General features: G+C 44.2%; 1 protein-coding gene across 7 annotated transcripts in view; it reads left to right on the top strand.

Moving 5' to 3' along the window:
- The window catches only part of ST3GAL5 (ST3 beta-galactoside alpha-2,3-sialyltransferase 5), a 63,491-nt gene extending 50,694 nt beyond the window's left edge, over positions 1-12,797 (top strand). For 6 of the 7 annotated variants that reach the window (XM_055399391.2, XM_055399392.2, XM_055399393.2 and 3 more), the window contains 3 exons: positions 2,735-2,921; positions 4,088-4,246; positions 8,879-12,797. In XM_055399391.2, the coding sequence (XP_055255366.1) occupies positions 2,735-2,921; positions 4,088-4,246; positions 8,879-9,127 (595 nt within the window). In that variant the 3' untranslated portion in view covers positions 9,128-12,797. The remainder of the gene's footprint in view (positions 1-2,734; positions 2,922-4,087; positions 4,247-8,878) is intronic. The other variant, XM_055399394.2, reaches the window with a different exon arrangement.
- The last annotated feature ends 3,391 nt before the right edge of the window (positions 12,798-16,188 follow it).

Genomic DNA, 16,188 nt, shown 5'->3' with positions numbered 1-16,188 from the left:
GAAAGTGTTAGTTACACAGTCATGTCCAACTCACTGTGACCACATGGATGGTAACCTGCCAGGCTACTCTGTCCATGGAATTCTCCAAGCAAGAACACTAGAGTGGCTGTTATGAGCTATGTTTAGAAGATGTATAGGAAGGAGGAGGAGCCATGGAAGAAAGGGGAGGGGGTGCAAGAGGTTTCTAGGAAAGAACCAGACTTTTTTGTAAGGGCCAAGAGAGAGAAGAACCAAGGAACAAGTTTTAAGGCAAAATGTGTGAAGTTTGGGAGTAGGGTCAGGGCTTCAGGGGTGTGGAAGTTGTTGAGGTGAGGGAGGGTGTAACCGCTTCCTTCCTGTGGGGACTTCCTGTGTGCCAGCCGCTGTCGCCAGCTCTGGTAGGTCTCATGCCTTGGTGAAGCCATCCTGTTAGGCAGTGTCAGAGATGAGGACACGGAGGCACCATAGGGCGTGGAGTTCCGACCAGACCCTGACAGTCCAAACACAGAGTGTTGAGGCTTCCAGAACTGCAGCCCCAGCTCTGTGTGAGCAGCTGAGCGATGTGCACGGGCAGCACTGGAAGAGGTAGACGGGACCCCATGCCCATTTAACGGTACATGAGTGGGGTATGGGAGGGGACACAGTGAGAAACTAGCGTGCACACTCTGGCCAGAGGAGAGCTACAGTGGAAGAGAAGGACGGCCTGGAGCTGACCTTGAGGAAGCGTGGGATTTGGCTAATGAGACGGCTTCAACAAAGAAGGAGACTCTTCAGGGACTTCCCTGGTGGTCCAGTGGCTGAGACTCTGCACTTCCAATCCGGGGGTCCCAGGTTTCATCCCTGGTCAGGGAACTAGATCCTGCATGCCACAGCTAAGACCTGGTGCAGACCAATAAATACGTAAAAATTAATTAATTAAAAAATTTTAAAAAGAAACAAAAAATGAGAATATTCAGAGTACGTGACAGTGTCTGGCTCACAGGAAGCACCCAGAAACAGGGGTTTCATCGTCTCTCACCCCACTATTGTTCACAACCCCTAAAACAAAGGTGGGATTTGACCTTGAAGAAAGAGGGCAGGGAGGTCTGGGTGCTGAGCCCTGCCTTGCAGGAGGAGAATGAGAGAGGGAACAGGGGCTCGTTCGATGCCCAGTGATGGTGGGGTCAGACTGGGAGGCATGAACGTTAACACTGGGGACTAAGGAGGGTGTCTTAGCCGGATTGTAATGGAAATCGGTTGAAAAATTTTGGTGGGTAACTTTTAGGTTTAAAGCAGTTCTACAATTAACAGAAAAGTCGCCAGAGTCATGCAAAGAGCTCCCCTTTTCCAGATTCCCCAGCTGATAACGCTTGATCACACTGGCTTTATAAGTTTCTCTCTTTATATTTTATTATTCTTTTCTGAACCCTTTGAGAGTTAGTTGCAAATTTCAAGCTGCTGCTTTACGTCTAAATACTTCAGTGTGCATTTCCTAAGAACAAGGACATTCTGTTATAGAACTACAAGATGATATTCAGAATAAGGAAATTAACACTGATGCAGTAGAGACTTATTTACAATCCTGATTGAGATTTCACCAGTTATTCCAGTAGTGTCCATTATTTTATAAAAAAAGGAGGGGCTTCCCTGGCAGTCCAGTGGTTAAGACTGCACTTCCACTGCAGGGACATGGGTTCAGTCCCAGGTTACGGAACTAGGATCCCACATGCCTTATAGTACAGCCAAAAATTTTTAAAAAATAAAGAAAAGAAAAAGAATAAAACTAGTCCAGGATCATACTCTGCATTTAGTTGTCATGTCTAATAATATCTTTTAATGATCCAGGACTTAGGTATCTGAGATCTAGAAGAGGAAGTGGCAGTAGAATGGAAAAGAAAGGTTTACGCAGATGTGATAATACAGGGAAAAGACCAAACAGACTTTTCTTGAGATTTCAAAACTATGTACCTGGGTGAGTGATACTGCTTTAGGAAGGATTCTTAGTGTTTCCCCCAGACCATCCACACTGGCAAAGCCTCCATCCATCTAACAGTGGTCAGTGCCCCAAATTCCTGCTTTAATTTAAGACCAGGTTGCACCCTGGTAGCTTAGCCGGTAAAGAATCTGCCTGTCGTGCAGGAGACCCTAGTTCAATCCCTTGGTCGGGAAGATCCCCTGGAGAAGGGAATGGCAACCCACTCTAGCATTCTTGCCTGGAGAATACCCTGGACAGAGGAGCCTGATAGGCTACAGTTGGGGTTGCAGAGAGTTGGACACAACTGAACGACTTTCACTTCACTTTACACGTGGGCCCAGTGCCGTCCTCAGTCCCAACGCTGTCTGTGTAACTATGGTTTGTGTCTGCTTTGCCGTGGTTTCTAGGTTTTCTTTTCTGATTATCTTTTTGAAATTCTGGCAAGAACCACTAATATCCAAGCACAATGGAAAGCTTTCAAGGAAACATTACTAGTGCCCAGAGAACACACACAGTATAATGTGTTTAGGTTGGCTTAACATGGCAGGACTAGATGGAATTGCTTGTCATTCACAGATTGGATCTGGGTGGACGTTGCTAGTTTGCAGACTGAAGATTTCACTCATCAACACCTGGAAAGGGCAGAGCTGAGGGACGATGGGGCTGCTGGAAGGGAGGCACCCTATCCCCAGCCATGCCCTCATTCCCAGTCCTTAAAAAATGTGGAAAACACGCTGCAGGAATTTTGCATATGATTAAGTGGTTAATGCCCATTTATCTTTGTCCTTTTTACTTAAATAGGTTAAACAACGCACCAGTTGAAGGATATTCGGAGCATGTTGGCAATAAAACTACCATAAGGATGACTTATCCAGAAGGTGCACCTCTGTCTGACCTTGAATATTATTCCAGTGACCTGTTTGTTGCTGTTTTATTTAAGAGTGTTGACTTCAACTGGCTTCAGGCAATGGTCAAAAATGAAACCCTGGTAAGCGCTAGAAATTCACCCATCGGATGTGCCTTTGTAAAAAGTGAAGGACTCTCTAATTGGAATTATAGGGTGTTTTTTGTTTCCATTTTTAAGTTAACATTCATGCTTTTGTGTTGTCTTTCAAATAGCCTCTCCTTTTGTTGAAGCCCCTCAGAACTCCCCTTGGGAAATTGCTTTCAGAACCCAAGTCACACATGGAAACCGGTATCATTACTTAGTGGAAATAAAAAGCATGGGACCAAAATTGCTATGATTGAGGTTGACCACCCAGCTGATTTACATGGCTTCTGGCTGTTGTCAGAAATTAGACTTACGTGCATGAGTATAAATTATTATCAAGGCTGCTCAGAAGGATATCCATAAATTCTCTGAGGGGTCCTTTCAAAAAGAGTCTCCAAAAATGCTTTGATTGGTGGTGCTCAATTCACAGCGTTCCAGAAGGGCAGATGTGGATGAGATGGCCCTGACTCGGTATTCCTTTTGTTTTTCTTTACAGTAATTGATCACCCTACTTTATGAGGCCCCCTCCATTATGTTGAAATAAATTTTAGAGGTCAACTTTTAAGGAGTGTGTGTGCATTTATATGCACTTGCACAAACTGGGTGACTGTAAAATTAATAGGACATATCAAACTCTTTAGAGAAGCTTCACGTGACGGAGAATTTGTGTCTCCAAAACTTACTGGGGTCCTCTGGATTTCCTCTGGGTAGTTTTTCTAGTTGAAAGATGAAGCACATATGAAATGATTTATAGTCAGACAAGAGATATCACCAGACAGGAAATGGAGTAAGTGGCTGGGGGTGGGGGCGTGGTGGGGCCTGAGCAGAAGTGGGCCTCAAACTGAATCTATTTGCTTGATCTTCCCTGGACAAAATGATGGCTTTGGATCCTGAAAAGACCTACCATCTGAGGCCATTACCTTAAGAATTTCTTTTCCCAAACCGATAAGAGTTGCTTCTGCAGTTCCTTTCCTTGTCCAGTGCCACCTTCCTGAATCAGATCCTTACAGTTGCATAGCTCTGTGACTTTGCCACAGAATGCAGAACACAAACCCATGTGGGGCCACACCCACAGCTTTGCCCTCATTAGCAGGGGCCACATTCTCCCCCTCCTCCGATAACTTGTTAACTCCCCCTAATGATTGCTTGCTCTCTTTCCTTAGCCATTTTGGGTGCGGCTCTTCTTTTGGAAGCAGGTGGCGGAAAAAATCCCACTACAGCCGAAACAGTTCAGGATTTTGAATCCAGTTATTATCAAAGAGACTGCTTTTGATATCCTTCAATACTCAGAGCCTCAGTCAAGGTTCTGGGGCCGAGATAAGGTATTTTTGTCACTGCTGATACGTAACTGTTCCTCTCTGTGTTGGAAAGGAGCCATCTATACACCTTTCAGTTAGGCTCAGCTGTAGACCCAGGAGCATCTTCCAGAGATGACACCTCATCATCGATTAGATGTTCCGTGTGTGTTTACCTCTCAACATCTTGACCTTAGGGGCTCCCCATTGTTTAATCCTTTCACCCCCAGTGGCTCGTCTCTTTATTATAGTTAGCACTTCAATCACTGAGATGTTATTTAAGGTATTTTTACTCCAGGAATCCATAAAAAGTTACTTCAAGACTCCAGAAAAGTTGTCTACATTTTAGCACTACAGGCCACTTAAGAGAAAATTGACATTTATCATCACTCCCGAGGACCCTCATGGGCTGCAGTCTGTAGGGTCGCAGAGTTGGACACGACTGAGCACGCACATGCACGCATACATAGGTGATGGTAAATGGGCAATTTCTGTAGATTAGGGGTCCACAACCTCCAGGATCTAATGCCTGATAATCTGAGGTAGAGCCAGTATAATAATAATAGAAATAAAGTGCACAATAAATATAATGTGCTTAAATCATCCTGCAACCATTCCCAGCCCCCAGGTTCGTAGAAAAATTGTCTTCCACAAAACCGGTCCCTGGTGCCAAAAAGCTTGGGAACCCTGGTCTCGAGCAGTGCTTTTCAGTTGATGCCTGCGTCCCACACCCCAAACATTCCGATTTCATCCATCTGTGCTGTGCAGCCTACCCTGAGAACCTTTGTGCTGTAGATGGTTCACTGCAGTAGGTTCTTTACCTGCAGTCAACTTGTGTGGCTCTGGTCAGATACGCCTTTATCACCTGATGATCTAAAGAATTATCTGTCCTAAGTCGCCTCAGTCGTGTCCCACTCTTTGTGACCCCAGGGACTGTAGCCCACCAGGCTCCTCTGTCCATAGGATTCTCCAGGCAAGAATACTGGCGTGGGTTGCCATTTGCTTGTCCAGGGGATCTTCCCAACCCAGGGATCGAACCTGCATCTCTTAGGTTTCCAGTACTGGCAGGTGGGTTCTTTACCACTAGGGCCACCTCTTGTGTCTCTAAATAAAACTTTTGTAAAAGCAGTGGAAATCATTTTTAAACAGAATTTTAAGCAAAGCATTTATATATAAGGGAGAGCAAGGAATTTTTTAATATGAGGTTCTGCTACCCACACCAGGGGCCTGAGATACCTCCTAGAAGGTAGGACTGATCCAGGAGGCAGTTTGCAACACCGAACTGGACTCGGGGGGGGTCCTCATCCAATAGACAGATGAGCAGCTTCTTCTATTTGCCCTTTGAACCAAATTCTAAATAAAAAGATGATGTAACACAACTGTGTAAATTTTAAATTAAGAATTCTGTGGTTGTTAAGGAAAGCAAGTGTCCGAATGTTGTTGTTTAGTTGCTAAGTTGTGTTTCACTCTTTGTGACCTCACGGACTGTAGCCCGCCAGCCTCCCTCTGTCCTTGGGATTTCCCAGGAGAGAATACTGGAGTGGGTAGCCATTTCCTTCTCTGGGGGATCTTCAGTAAGAGCCGGCTCCAGCCTCGGGCTTGGGTACCCAGCTCAGGTGAAACAGTTCACATGGTGGAAGTGGTCCCCTTCACAGGCCGCCATTTTCCTCGGGGGCTCTGCCCTCCATCCACGGGGAGCCCAGGAGGGCCATGTGATTCCTGCCACTGCAGGAACATGTTCAGGATCCACGGTGCCTTTTCCCTCTCAGAGGAAAGAAGCCCTATCCCCTCCCAGTGACTGTCAGGTCTCTGACCGGCTCTAGCTGGCCTCCCCTACATGGAGCACGTGCAGTCCCCCAGAATGTGGGCTTACAATTTTTAACCTGTTGGCATCACTTTTAGCAAAACAATTTTTCTAAAAAAAGATAACATACTGCAGCAAGACTCTTAAACTAAGTTATAAAGAGATTTCACTATAATATACCTAGATTTCTATATCTTTTAAATGGCCTGGTTTCTTTCTTATATTAGATAGTATTAATAGAGTATTTTTACTTTATTTTACTCCATAGTATTTTTTAAGCACAGGCAAATGCTCATTTGTTGGTTTGCAGGTCGATTTTATTTAAAAAATAACCTTTAAAAATTTAATTACATAAAATATGAAGTTGCTAAATAGAAAAGGGTATCAGAAACAAAGTTAGTGGGGGGAAATTTATCATAGAAACAATGGAGTAAATACTCTCAAAACATTAAGTGAAAGTGAAGTCGCTCAGTCGTGTCCAGCTCTTTGCAACCCCATTGGCTGTAGCCTACCAGGCTCCTCCGTCCATGGAATTTTCCAGGCAAGAGTACTGGAGTGGGTTGCCATTTCCTTCTCCAGGGGATCTTCCCGACCCAGCAATCAAACCTGGGTCTCCCACATTACAGGCAGATGCTTTACCATCTGAGCACCAGGGAAGATTTTATTAAATCAAAAAGAAAACGATAAGCCAAAAAAGAAATGGGAAAAGAATTTGAACAGATTTTCACAAAAGAAATTAATTCAGCCAAGGAATAGATAATAAAATGTTCAACTTCACCAGTAATCAAATAAAAGGGAATTAAAGCTACAATGACATTTTTGCATGTTTTTCTTAGCAGAGATTTAAAAGCTTGATAATGTCCTTGTTTGGCAGGAATGTAGGTAGAATTTAAGTTGGCACTTTTTCTGGAGGGTAGTTTGGCAATGTATGTATCAATTTAAAATATGAATAGGGAAATTGGGAAGGACTCTAAAATTTTTAACTATAAAATTTTTATTATAAGGAAATTAGAGATAATCTGCGTGGCTATTCTGGGTGGTTCATCATAGCCAAGGTCAAATAGCCAAGGATTAAAATAGCCTATTGAAATTGATGCTTTCGAACTGTAGTGCTAGAGAGGACTCTTGAGAGCCCCTTGGACTGCAAGGAGATCAAACCAGTCAATCCTAAAGGAAATCAACACTGAATATTCATTGGAAGGACTAATGCTGAAGTTGCAATACTTTTGCCACCCGATGGCAAAGAACTGACTCATTGGAAAAGACACTGATGCTGGGAAAGATTGAAGGCAGGAGGAAAAGGGGACAGCAGAGAATGAAATAGTTAGGATGGCATCACTGGCTCAATGGACATGAATTTGGCAAACTCCAGGAGATAGTGGAGAAAGAGGAGCCTGGTGTGCTACAGTCCATGGGGTCGAAAAGAGTTGGACACAACTTAGCAACTGTGACTGAACAACAATTCTTGACCTGCTGGGTGCAGTTAGAGAAGAGAGGACACCTGAGAGTCCTAAGCCCAAGCCAGAGTCAGGCTTTCTGTGGATCAATTTCCCTTGGTTTCTGTTTGCAAACCTGCAAAATGACTGTTGAGTTCCTTCATAATAAGACTTGAGAGGTAGACATGGCACATTGGGGATCAGGAAGCAATTTTTACCGAATGGTGGACTCCCTGGATGTTTCCTAATCCCACTTTCATCTATGATCTCTGAAGGGTTCCCTGTTGTCCTAGTTGATAGAAAAGGACAGTTGCTTATAGAAGCCACAGACTCAGCTCAGATGAATATGTTAGTAGATGCAAAAGAATATCAAGTAGTAGATGGGCAGTAGCCTCCAGGAGGGCTCTCTATATTCCTGTCTGCCACCCTGTGTATTATCTTTATCTACAAACTGCATGGAAAATTCAGAGAGCAGGCTTCCAGTTGTACTAGCAGCAAGATGTTGGACATGAAGAGGGAACTGTGATACAGTCAGAATTCAGAATTGGACATTTGGCATTCTAGCCTAAAGTGAGTAAGGGTACATTTGAGGGGAAAAAAACCCAAATGTGAAAGCCCATAATTTGAGGTTAAAAATGTACTTGCTTGATCAGAGAGTAAGCAGAAATTGACTGAGCAACAGGACATGTGAAAATGACCTAGGGACGTTATTTGCCAGGAAAACAGATGGGGGCCTTAATCTGCAGGTAAGGGGTGAACACAGTCTTCACAGGGCAGGTTCTGAGTCCCCTCTGTTCTCAGGCAGAGGCTGTATGGAGCTAGGAGTCAGTTAGGACAGGGTGGGCTCCAAAATCCATGTCCCAAGAAGGGCTATGGCCACTTATCCCAGAGCAGCCCTTGTGGACTTTTGTCACGTGAGAGAGGACATGAGTTTGATTCGCCATTATGGTCATCCTTTGTAGGGCTGGTGGGTGAAGGTTTTAGAAAGAATACCTTTTAGTTTGGTGCTTAAAGGACCCGCCAGGCTGCCTTTCGCTGATGTGTTCAAAGAATTTACATCGGGACTTCCTTGGGGGTCCAGTGGTTATGACTCCATACCCCTAATGCAGGGGACCGAGGTTCAATCCCTGGTCAGGGAACTAGATCCTACATGCTGCAATTAAGACTTAGTGCAGCCAAATAAATAAACAAAAACTTTAGAAAAGAAACGAGAATTCACATCACAGACCATGTTTTAGAGTCCAGATTCCTGACTTGGATGGCAGGTCAGACTTTAGAACTGGGTGATATTTAAAATGGTGTGATATATAAAGTTGCAGTCCTGAGTACATCTTTGCATTACTTTGCATAGCGTGTAGCGAACCTGGGAAACAGTGACTTGTGCTAAGACCTTTTTTCTTTGTCTTTTCTCCTTTGCAGAATGTCCCCACGATTGGTGTCATTGCCGTCGTCTTAGCCACGCATCTGTGCGATGAAGTCAGTTTGGCGGGCTTTAGCTACGCCCTCAACCAACCCAGAACCCCTTTGCACTACTTCGACAATCTCTGCATGGCTGCCATGAACTTTCAGACCATGCACAATGTGACAACAGAGACCAGTTTCCTCCTGAAGCTGGTCCGAGAGGGCGTGGTGAGAGATCTCAGCGGAGGCATCCATAGTGAATTTTGAACCCAAAAAAACCTCACTTGAAAATGCAGCTCCGGGGGACTTCCCTGGCCATCCAGTGGTTAAGACTCCGTGCTTCCAATCCTGGGGGCCCAGGTTCAATCCCCATTCTGGAACTAAGATCCCACATACTGTGAGGCACAGCCAAAAAAAAAAAAAATGCAGCTCTGACCCAGAGGGCTGTTTTTCACAGCCTTCTTGATGAATCTCATCCTGCAAGTACTTTGAAGTGCAGCCAGTGTTTTTTAACTTTTAATTTAAAAAACAAAAGCAACCACAAAAGTTCTGCTTTTCCCACTTTCTCCCCCTATTTATTTGAGGCCAGTGTTTTTGCACAAAATTTTGTAAGTTAATTTTGAGAATGGGAAAGACTTTCCAAAGAGAATTGTATGTCATGATGTTTTATTGTATGGTAAGGAAGTTATTTAATTTGTAAAAGCTCTGTTCCTGTCTACTGCACACAGAATCCCAGGTCATTAAGTGGAAAAAGGGAGGTGACTCCTTTGATGACAGTTCCAAATGCCTGATTCTGGTTCTCTGTTAGTCTGTTTAGTGGGACGAATGTCGGACGCACTTTCACGGTGACATGCTTGGTAGTTAAACCACTGGTTGGGCCAAGCTAGTGCTTGAAGCCTGGGCCACTTGGAGAATTCATGGTCCCTCTCTCTTGATCTGCCTTCTGCCAGAAGTCTTAGAGGAAGCAAGCAGGAGAAATATCCTGGAGGCCCCTGGTCAGGGAGGGACACTGAGACACTTTCTGTGTCCTCTGAGTACTGCAAAGCTGCCCTGGGTGGCAGAAGCCACGATCTTCCCCGCAATTAGGACAACTCTTAGATTTCTGGGAGTTTTTAACTTGCCCTTCCAAACACTTAAGTGTTCATCCAAATGATTCCACTGTCTTCTCTGAGGTAGCTTATAAAAATTAGGACAAAACCTCTGTTCTCTGGAGTCATAGGGGAGTAAACTCTTTCTAGGAATGTTTTCGGAAACACTGAAATAAAGTCTTCCCAGTGTTATAAATTTCTTATTTAAAAAAAAATCTTTTTTTTGAATGCCTACTTGGCAATGTGTACCAGGCAGTGTGCTGGTCAAAAAAAAAAAAAGAATAAAAGCTTTTGAGGAACTCTTATAAGCTAGTTAATTTGAGGGTTTGGGTTTGTTTTTTTTTTAAGAAAAGAAGTTTATAAGTGTAGTAAAATGTCCTTCTTGGATGCCGCTGCCAGGCAGGACCTCACTGTAGGGACAGTAGAGACGGGATGGAGGGACCTCCCACTGCCCCTGTGTCTCTCTCTTCTCCAGCTCCCTAGGTACTGCTGCCCCCTTCCCCTGCAATTCTTATGTCACCCACAGCCCTGGTGCAGCTCTGACCCCCAGCCAAGGCCAGTGGCTCCCACATCTGCCAGCTCCTCGGCCTGGGCAGGGCAAAGAGTTGGATCATAGCCCTGAACAAGTCCCTCTGATCTCCAGGGTCCTGGGGCCAAGCTCAGAAGGGCCCAAGTAGCAAAATAGCATTTCTGTGATTTTATGTCTTTTCTTAAAATTTTTCTATGGATTTTGCTTTCTACTGTTTTAAGATACATCTCACCCATTAAATGGTGAGATTTAAGGGCTTCCCTGGTGGCTCCATGGTTAAGGATGCACCTGCCAATGAAAGAGACATAGGTTTGATCCCGGGTCCGGGAAGATGCCACTTGCCTTGGAGCAACTAAGCCCATTTGCCGCAGCTATTGAGTCTGCACTCCAGAGCCCAGAGCTCTGTCCAGCACTTTCCAGCTTTCATTTCAGCGAATGTCAGCCCTGGGCCCATGCCTCTCAACTTTTCATTTCTAGCAGGCAGTACATGCTCTAAATCAGTGGTCCCCAACCTTTTGGGCACCAGGGGCTGATTTCGTGGAAGGCAATTTTTCTACGGATCAGGGGGGTGCAAGTGATGGGGAGCAGTCATAAATATAGATACTCAGTTGCCCTCCGCTCACCTCCTGTGTGCAGCCCACTTCCTGACAAGCCACAGACTTCTTAAAGAGTCCTTTGGACTGCTAGGAGATCAAACCAGTCAATCCTAAAGGAAATCAACCCTGAATATTCATTGGAAGGACTAATGCTGAAGCTAAAGCTCCAATACTTTGACCACCTGATGAAAAGAGCTGACGCATTGGAAAAGACCCCGATGCTGGGAAAGATTGAAGGCTGGAGGAGAAGGGGGCGACAGAGAATGAGATTGTTAGATGGCATCACCAACTCAATGGTCATGAGTTTGAGCAAACTCCAGGTGATGATAAAGGACAGAGAAGCCTGGCAAGCTGCAGTATGTGGGATTGCAAAGAGTCAGACACGACTTAGTGAACAAACAACAACAGCAACAAATGAAGGTCCCTAGGTAGCTGCCTGTGGGACCGACACCCGCTTCCCAGATGCTGACCCTCAAGATGGACCACATGCTCAGCTCTTGAACTAAAGTACAGACCACCAGGGGAAGGGACTGAGGACACAGTGCACTTCTTGCCCTTCCCTAGAGGGCCAGATACCCAGACCCAAATTTCTCAGTCTATTTCTCTTCTTTCTACATCGCAAGACCATTCTAGCCTGTTTTTGTGTTCATGGAACAGGGAATTTATCTGTATTTACCTACAACCAACACACACACACATATATATATATGTATATACATAATTTATAAATATATATATTTACCAAAGAAAATCAGTTTCAAGAAAATCGGTTTTAAAGACAAAGAGGGAATTCCCTGCGGTCCAGTGGTTAGGACTCGGAACTTTCACTGCCAAGTGTGGTAGTTCAATCCTTGGTCGGAAACTAAAATCCTGCAAGCCTTGAGGCATGGCCAAAACAAACAGTAAAGACAATGAGTTCATTTAAAATATTGCTTTGTTGTTGTTGTTTAGTCTGCTAAGTCCTGTCTGATTTTCTTGCGACCCCATGGACTGTAGCCTGCCAGGTTCCTCTGTCTATGGAATTTCCCAGGCAAGAATACTTGAGTGGGTTGCCATTTCCTACTCCGGGGGATCTTCCCAACCCAGGAATGGAACCCGAGTCTTCTGCATTGGAAGGCAGATTCTTTTTACCACTGAGCCATCTGGGAAGCCCATAAAATGTTGGTTAGGGCCTTGATATGAAATACCTCTCCAAACTACCAGATGGTAATAAATTAGCAGAGATAGAATGTGCAGATAAGAGCAATTAATGACTAAAGTCAAACAAAAGTAGTTTCATTTTGTTACCTATAACATATCCAGATATCCTCTCAGGATGACTCATTTGGGGTGGGAAGAAATTGACTATCAGTCCTAAAGCAATAAGAATTTGAGAGTACATCTGGAACTAAGTTATAAACTCTCTAGTGACAGAATTTTATACTTTATTCCATCTATAGCACCCACATAGCCCAATGGGCTTCCCTCATAGCTCAATCAGTAAAGAATCTGCCTGCAATGCAAGATACCCGGGCTCGATTCCTGGGTTGGGAAGATTCCCTGGAGAAGGAAATGGCAACCCACTTCAGTATTCTTGCCTGGAGAATCCCATGGGCAGAAGAGCCTGGCAAGTTAGAGTCCATGGAGTCGCAAGAGTCAGACATGACTTAGCGACTAAACCATAGCACCCACAAGAAGACCTTGCCTATTGTGGGCATTAAATAAATATGTTTGATGTTTTAAGATCTTTCTTTCTGCACTGGATCTTCATTGCTGCACACGGGCTTTCTCTAGCTACAGCTGGCGAGGGCTACTCTGTTGTGACGCTCAGGCTTTTCATTGTGGTGGCTTCTCTTGTGGAGTTCTAGGCACATGGGCTTCAGCAGTTGCAACACGAGGGCTCTAGAGCACAGGCTCAGTAGTTGTTGGGCACAGGCTTAGTTGTTCTGAGGCACGTGGAATCTTCCCAGACCAGGAATTGAACCGATGTCCCCTGCACTGTCGGGTGGCCACAGAGAAGTCCAAATATGTTTGATTTTATTTGATATCTTTGATGTAATTTGAAGACAGTCAGCTGATGGTTTTAAGATTGTTTATGGTGAACTCTTGGGTCTATAAGCTGGGTTAAGGAAGTCTTTTATGCTAAGAAGAAGGGAAATACAGGTGATTAATGCAATAAATAAATGTGGTCACAGTAAGCGCTTCAGGCAGAAAAGAGCTCTCTGCAGGAGGTCCCTTGGCACTAACTTTAAACCAGGCGCCACCCATGCTCTTCTCACCTCAAGCCCTCACACACTTTTCAGATCTTTTGATCACACGATACCTTGCCTAACGTGTTGGTTCTTTCTGTTGATCAAAGAAGCAGAAATGAAGAATAAGTGCTAATAATTAACAGATGACCAGATAGTGACCCTCCTTTCCTGCTTAGTAATCTTGAGAACAGACTGTGTGAACAAGAGAGCATCTAAAGGAAAACTGCAAGAGGTCGACAAGGCCGCACACCGGTGGGGAGGGCGAGGACTCTGACCCCCTGCCTCAGCGATTAACTGAGATTGCTTCCCCTTTTCCCCTTCAGAAACTTTCAGGGCTGAGTATAACCTTTGGAGATGGTTTGGGGGGTGGCATTGAGTCCAACATCTCCCCAGACGGCTGGCATTCTAATTAAAAGTAGCTTTCCTTTCTACCAACACTTGTCTCTTTCTTGCCTATTGATTTTTTTTCAACATCTATTTTTGGCTATGCTGGGTCTTTGTTGCGGTTCTCAAACTTTCTCCAGCTGCGGTGAGCAAGGGCTGCCCTTTGTCGTGCTGCTCAGACTTCTCACTGTGGAGGCTGCTCTTGTTTTGGAGTACGGGCTCAGTGGTTGTGGAGCACTGGTTAGTTGTCCTGTGGCATGTGAAGTCTTCCCAGATCAGGAACTGAACCCCTGTCCCCTGCATTGGTAAGCGGATTCTTTTTCCACTGGACCACCAGGGAAGTCCTCATATATTGATTTTTGAGCATCGAACTGCTGGACGTCAGTTCTGTAATATCACTTTTTCTTTATATAATTATCCTAACGATTTAAATGATATTTTAAAGAATGTGTAAAAGCTTATTAGGTCTGTTTAATGGCTGTATCATGTTCATATGTTTTTGAAAACCAATTTATTGCAGAAGTTTCTAAAATAGAAGTTTAATCCGTGTAGCTTATCTTTTCAAAGACCCACTGAGAGGTATGTATCACAGTGTGGGTTGGGGTTTCTGACTCTTAACAGGAATTCCTGAATCAAAGGTTCTATGATTTGCAGTCAAGGCAGTCTTAGTGAGTTTATTATATGGAAATTGGAAACCAAGATAATACTTCTCTATTTTACCTACACATTTCTCTTTAAAAAAAAAAAAAACTATACATGGTTTACTCAATAAAGATTATTTTTGAAAGATGATAGGGACTTCTGGTGGTCCAGTGGTTAAGAATCTGCCTTGGAAGGCAGGGGACTTGGGTTCAATTCCTGGTTGGGGAACTAAGATCCCACATGCTACAGGGCAACTAAACCAGCAAGCAGCAATTACTGAATCCACACACCACAACTAGAGAGTCCCTGCACTGCAGTGAAAGATCCTTCATGACATAATGATGATCCGGCATGTCACAAGATGGAGGCAGACAAATGAATAAATATATACAAAAAAGAAAATTGCGAAAGATATGACGCATTTTGAACTGGGCAGTCTTTAAAATAATGGTGGACACAGGAATTCCCTATTTGTTCAGTGGTTAGGACTCAGTGCTTTTACTACTGGGGCCCAGGCTCAATCAGGGAACTAAAATCTCACAAGTCATGAGGGGCGGCCAAAAAAAAAACCTGCCTTCTGACTCAGGTCTTGTTCTGGAGCTGCTTCCGCTTCCAGTGTAAAGAGTGAGTGAGATTCAGATTATACATGCATACACATACTCCAAACAAGCAAAACGGTAGATTCCAGTGTAAACCAAAAGTCTTGTCCCGACAAGGTTGAGAGGAATGTCCCAGCAGTGGTCTTTTCCTCACTGTCTTGCCAATGGCTCATTTATGTCACTTTTTTTTTTTAGCAAATTTGACCTAAATTTAGGGACACAGTGCACTGTGGTCCTGAGGGGTGAGCTGAGGAGAAGTCAGAAAGACAGACCCTCTGTCCTCTTACTAACCTCTCCTGCTCTCTCAGCACCGCCACTATGCATGATCTGGAAGCCTAATCAGGAACAGGAAACCATCTGGTCGACCTTTTGCTCTACAGCCAAACATTTCCAGTTCATGCATGCCGGCCTGGAGCCCCCCCTCTGGAAGGGGTGGTCAGTCTCAGTTCCAATTACATTGTCCAATTAGCAGGTCAAATATCCTGATTTTGACTTTAAACAGTATAATCACCATACTCATTGTTTTATATACTTATTCCTAGTGACCTATTTTTTGTTTTTTAAGAAGTATTTGTGGGGCTTCCCAGGTGGTGCAGTGGTTAAGAGTCAGCCTGCCAATGTAGGAGATGCAAGAGATTCGGGTTCAATCCCTGGGTTGGGACGATCCCCTGGAATAAGAAATGGCAACTGGCTCCAGTAGCTTATCTGGAAAATTCCATGGACAGAGGAGCCTGGAGGGCAAGAGTCCATGGAGTTGCAAAGAGTTGGATACAACTGAGCAACTAAGCATACACACACAAAGTATTGATGCCAAGACATTTGGAGTAACTTTCAGAAAGGGTTCTTCTGACCTTTGCATCTCAGCCTGCAGCTGCTTCAAAGCCTTTGCAGAATTTCCCCCAAACCTCTCTCCATAAAGAGCTAGTCCTGATTTTCTTCCTGTCTTCTCTTTCCTCTGCCCACCCCACCCCCTGTTCACATCCTGTACTGAACATTGATTTAGCATCTCTCCAACTAGACAGAATTCTTCCTCTTCAGGAAGTTGGCAGAATTGAGCTGACAGCTGAGGAGTTTCTGGCCTGGAGCGGGGAGCCAGATTTAAAAACCACAGACTTGTTTCTGTTTGTCAAATGTCAAAACTTCCTGTAGAAATAAAGGACTATCTGATTTCTGTTGTCCAATTTTGGATACTTCTGGAAAAATAAAAAACAAATATCATTTAGCACTGAGATACGAAATAGAAGAAAAGCTAATTTAGA

Source organism: Moschus berezovskii, chromosome 11, assembly GCF_049115385.1.
Source record: "Moschus berezovskii isolate FMDL1 chromosome 11, NW_MosBer_1.0, whole genome shotgun sequence".
Classification (NCBI taxonomy): Eukaryota; Metazoa; Chordata; class Mammalia; order Artiodactyla; family Moschidae; genus Moschus; species Moschus berezovskii.
The sequence above is the reverse complement of the archived record's forward strand: the minus strand, read 5'-3'. Positions and strand labels throughout refer to the sequence as shown.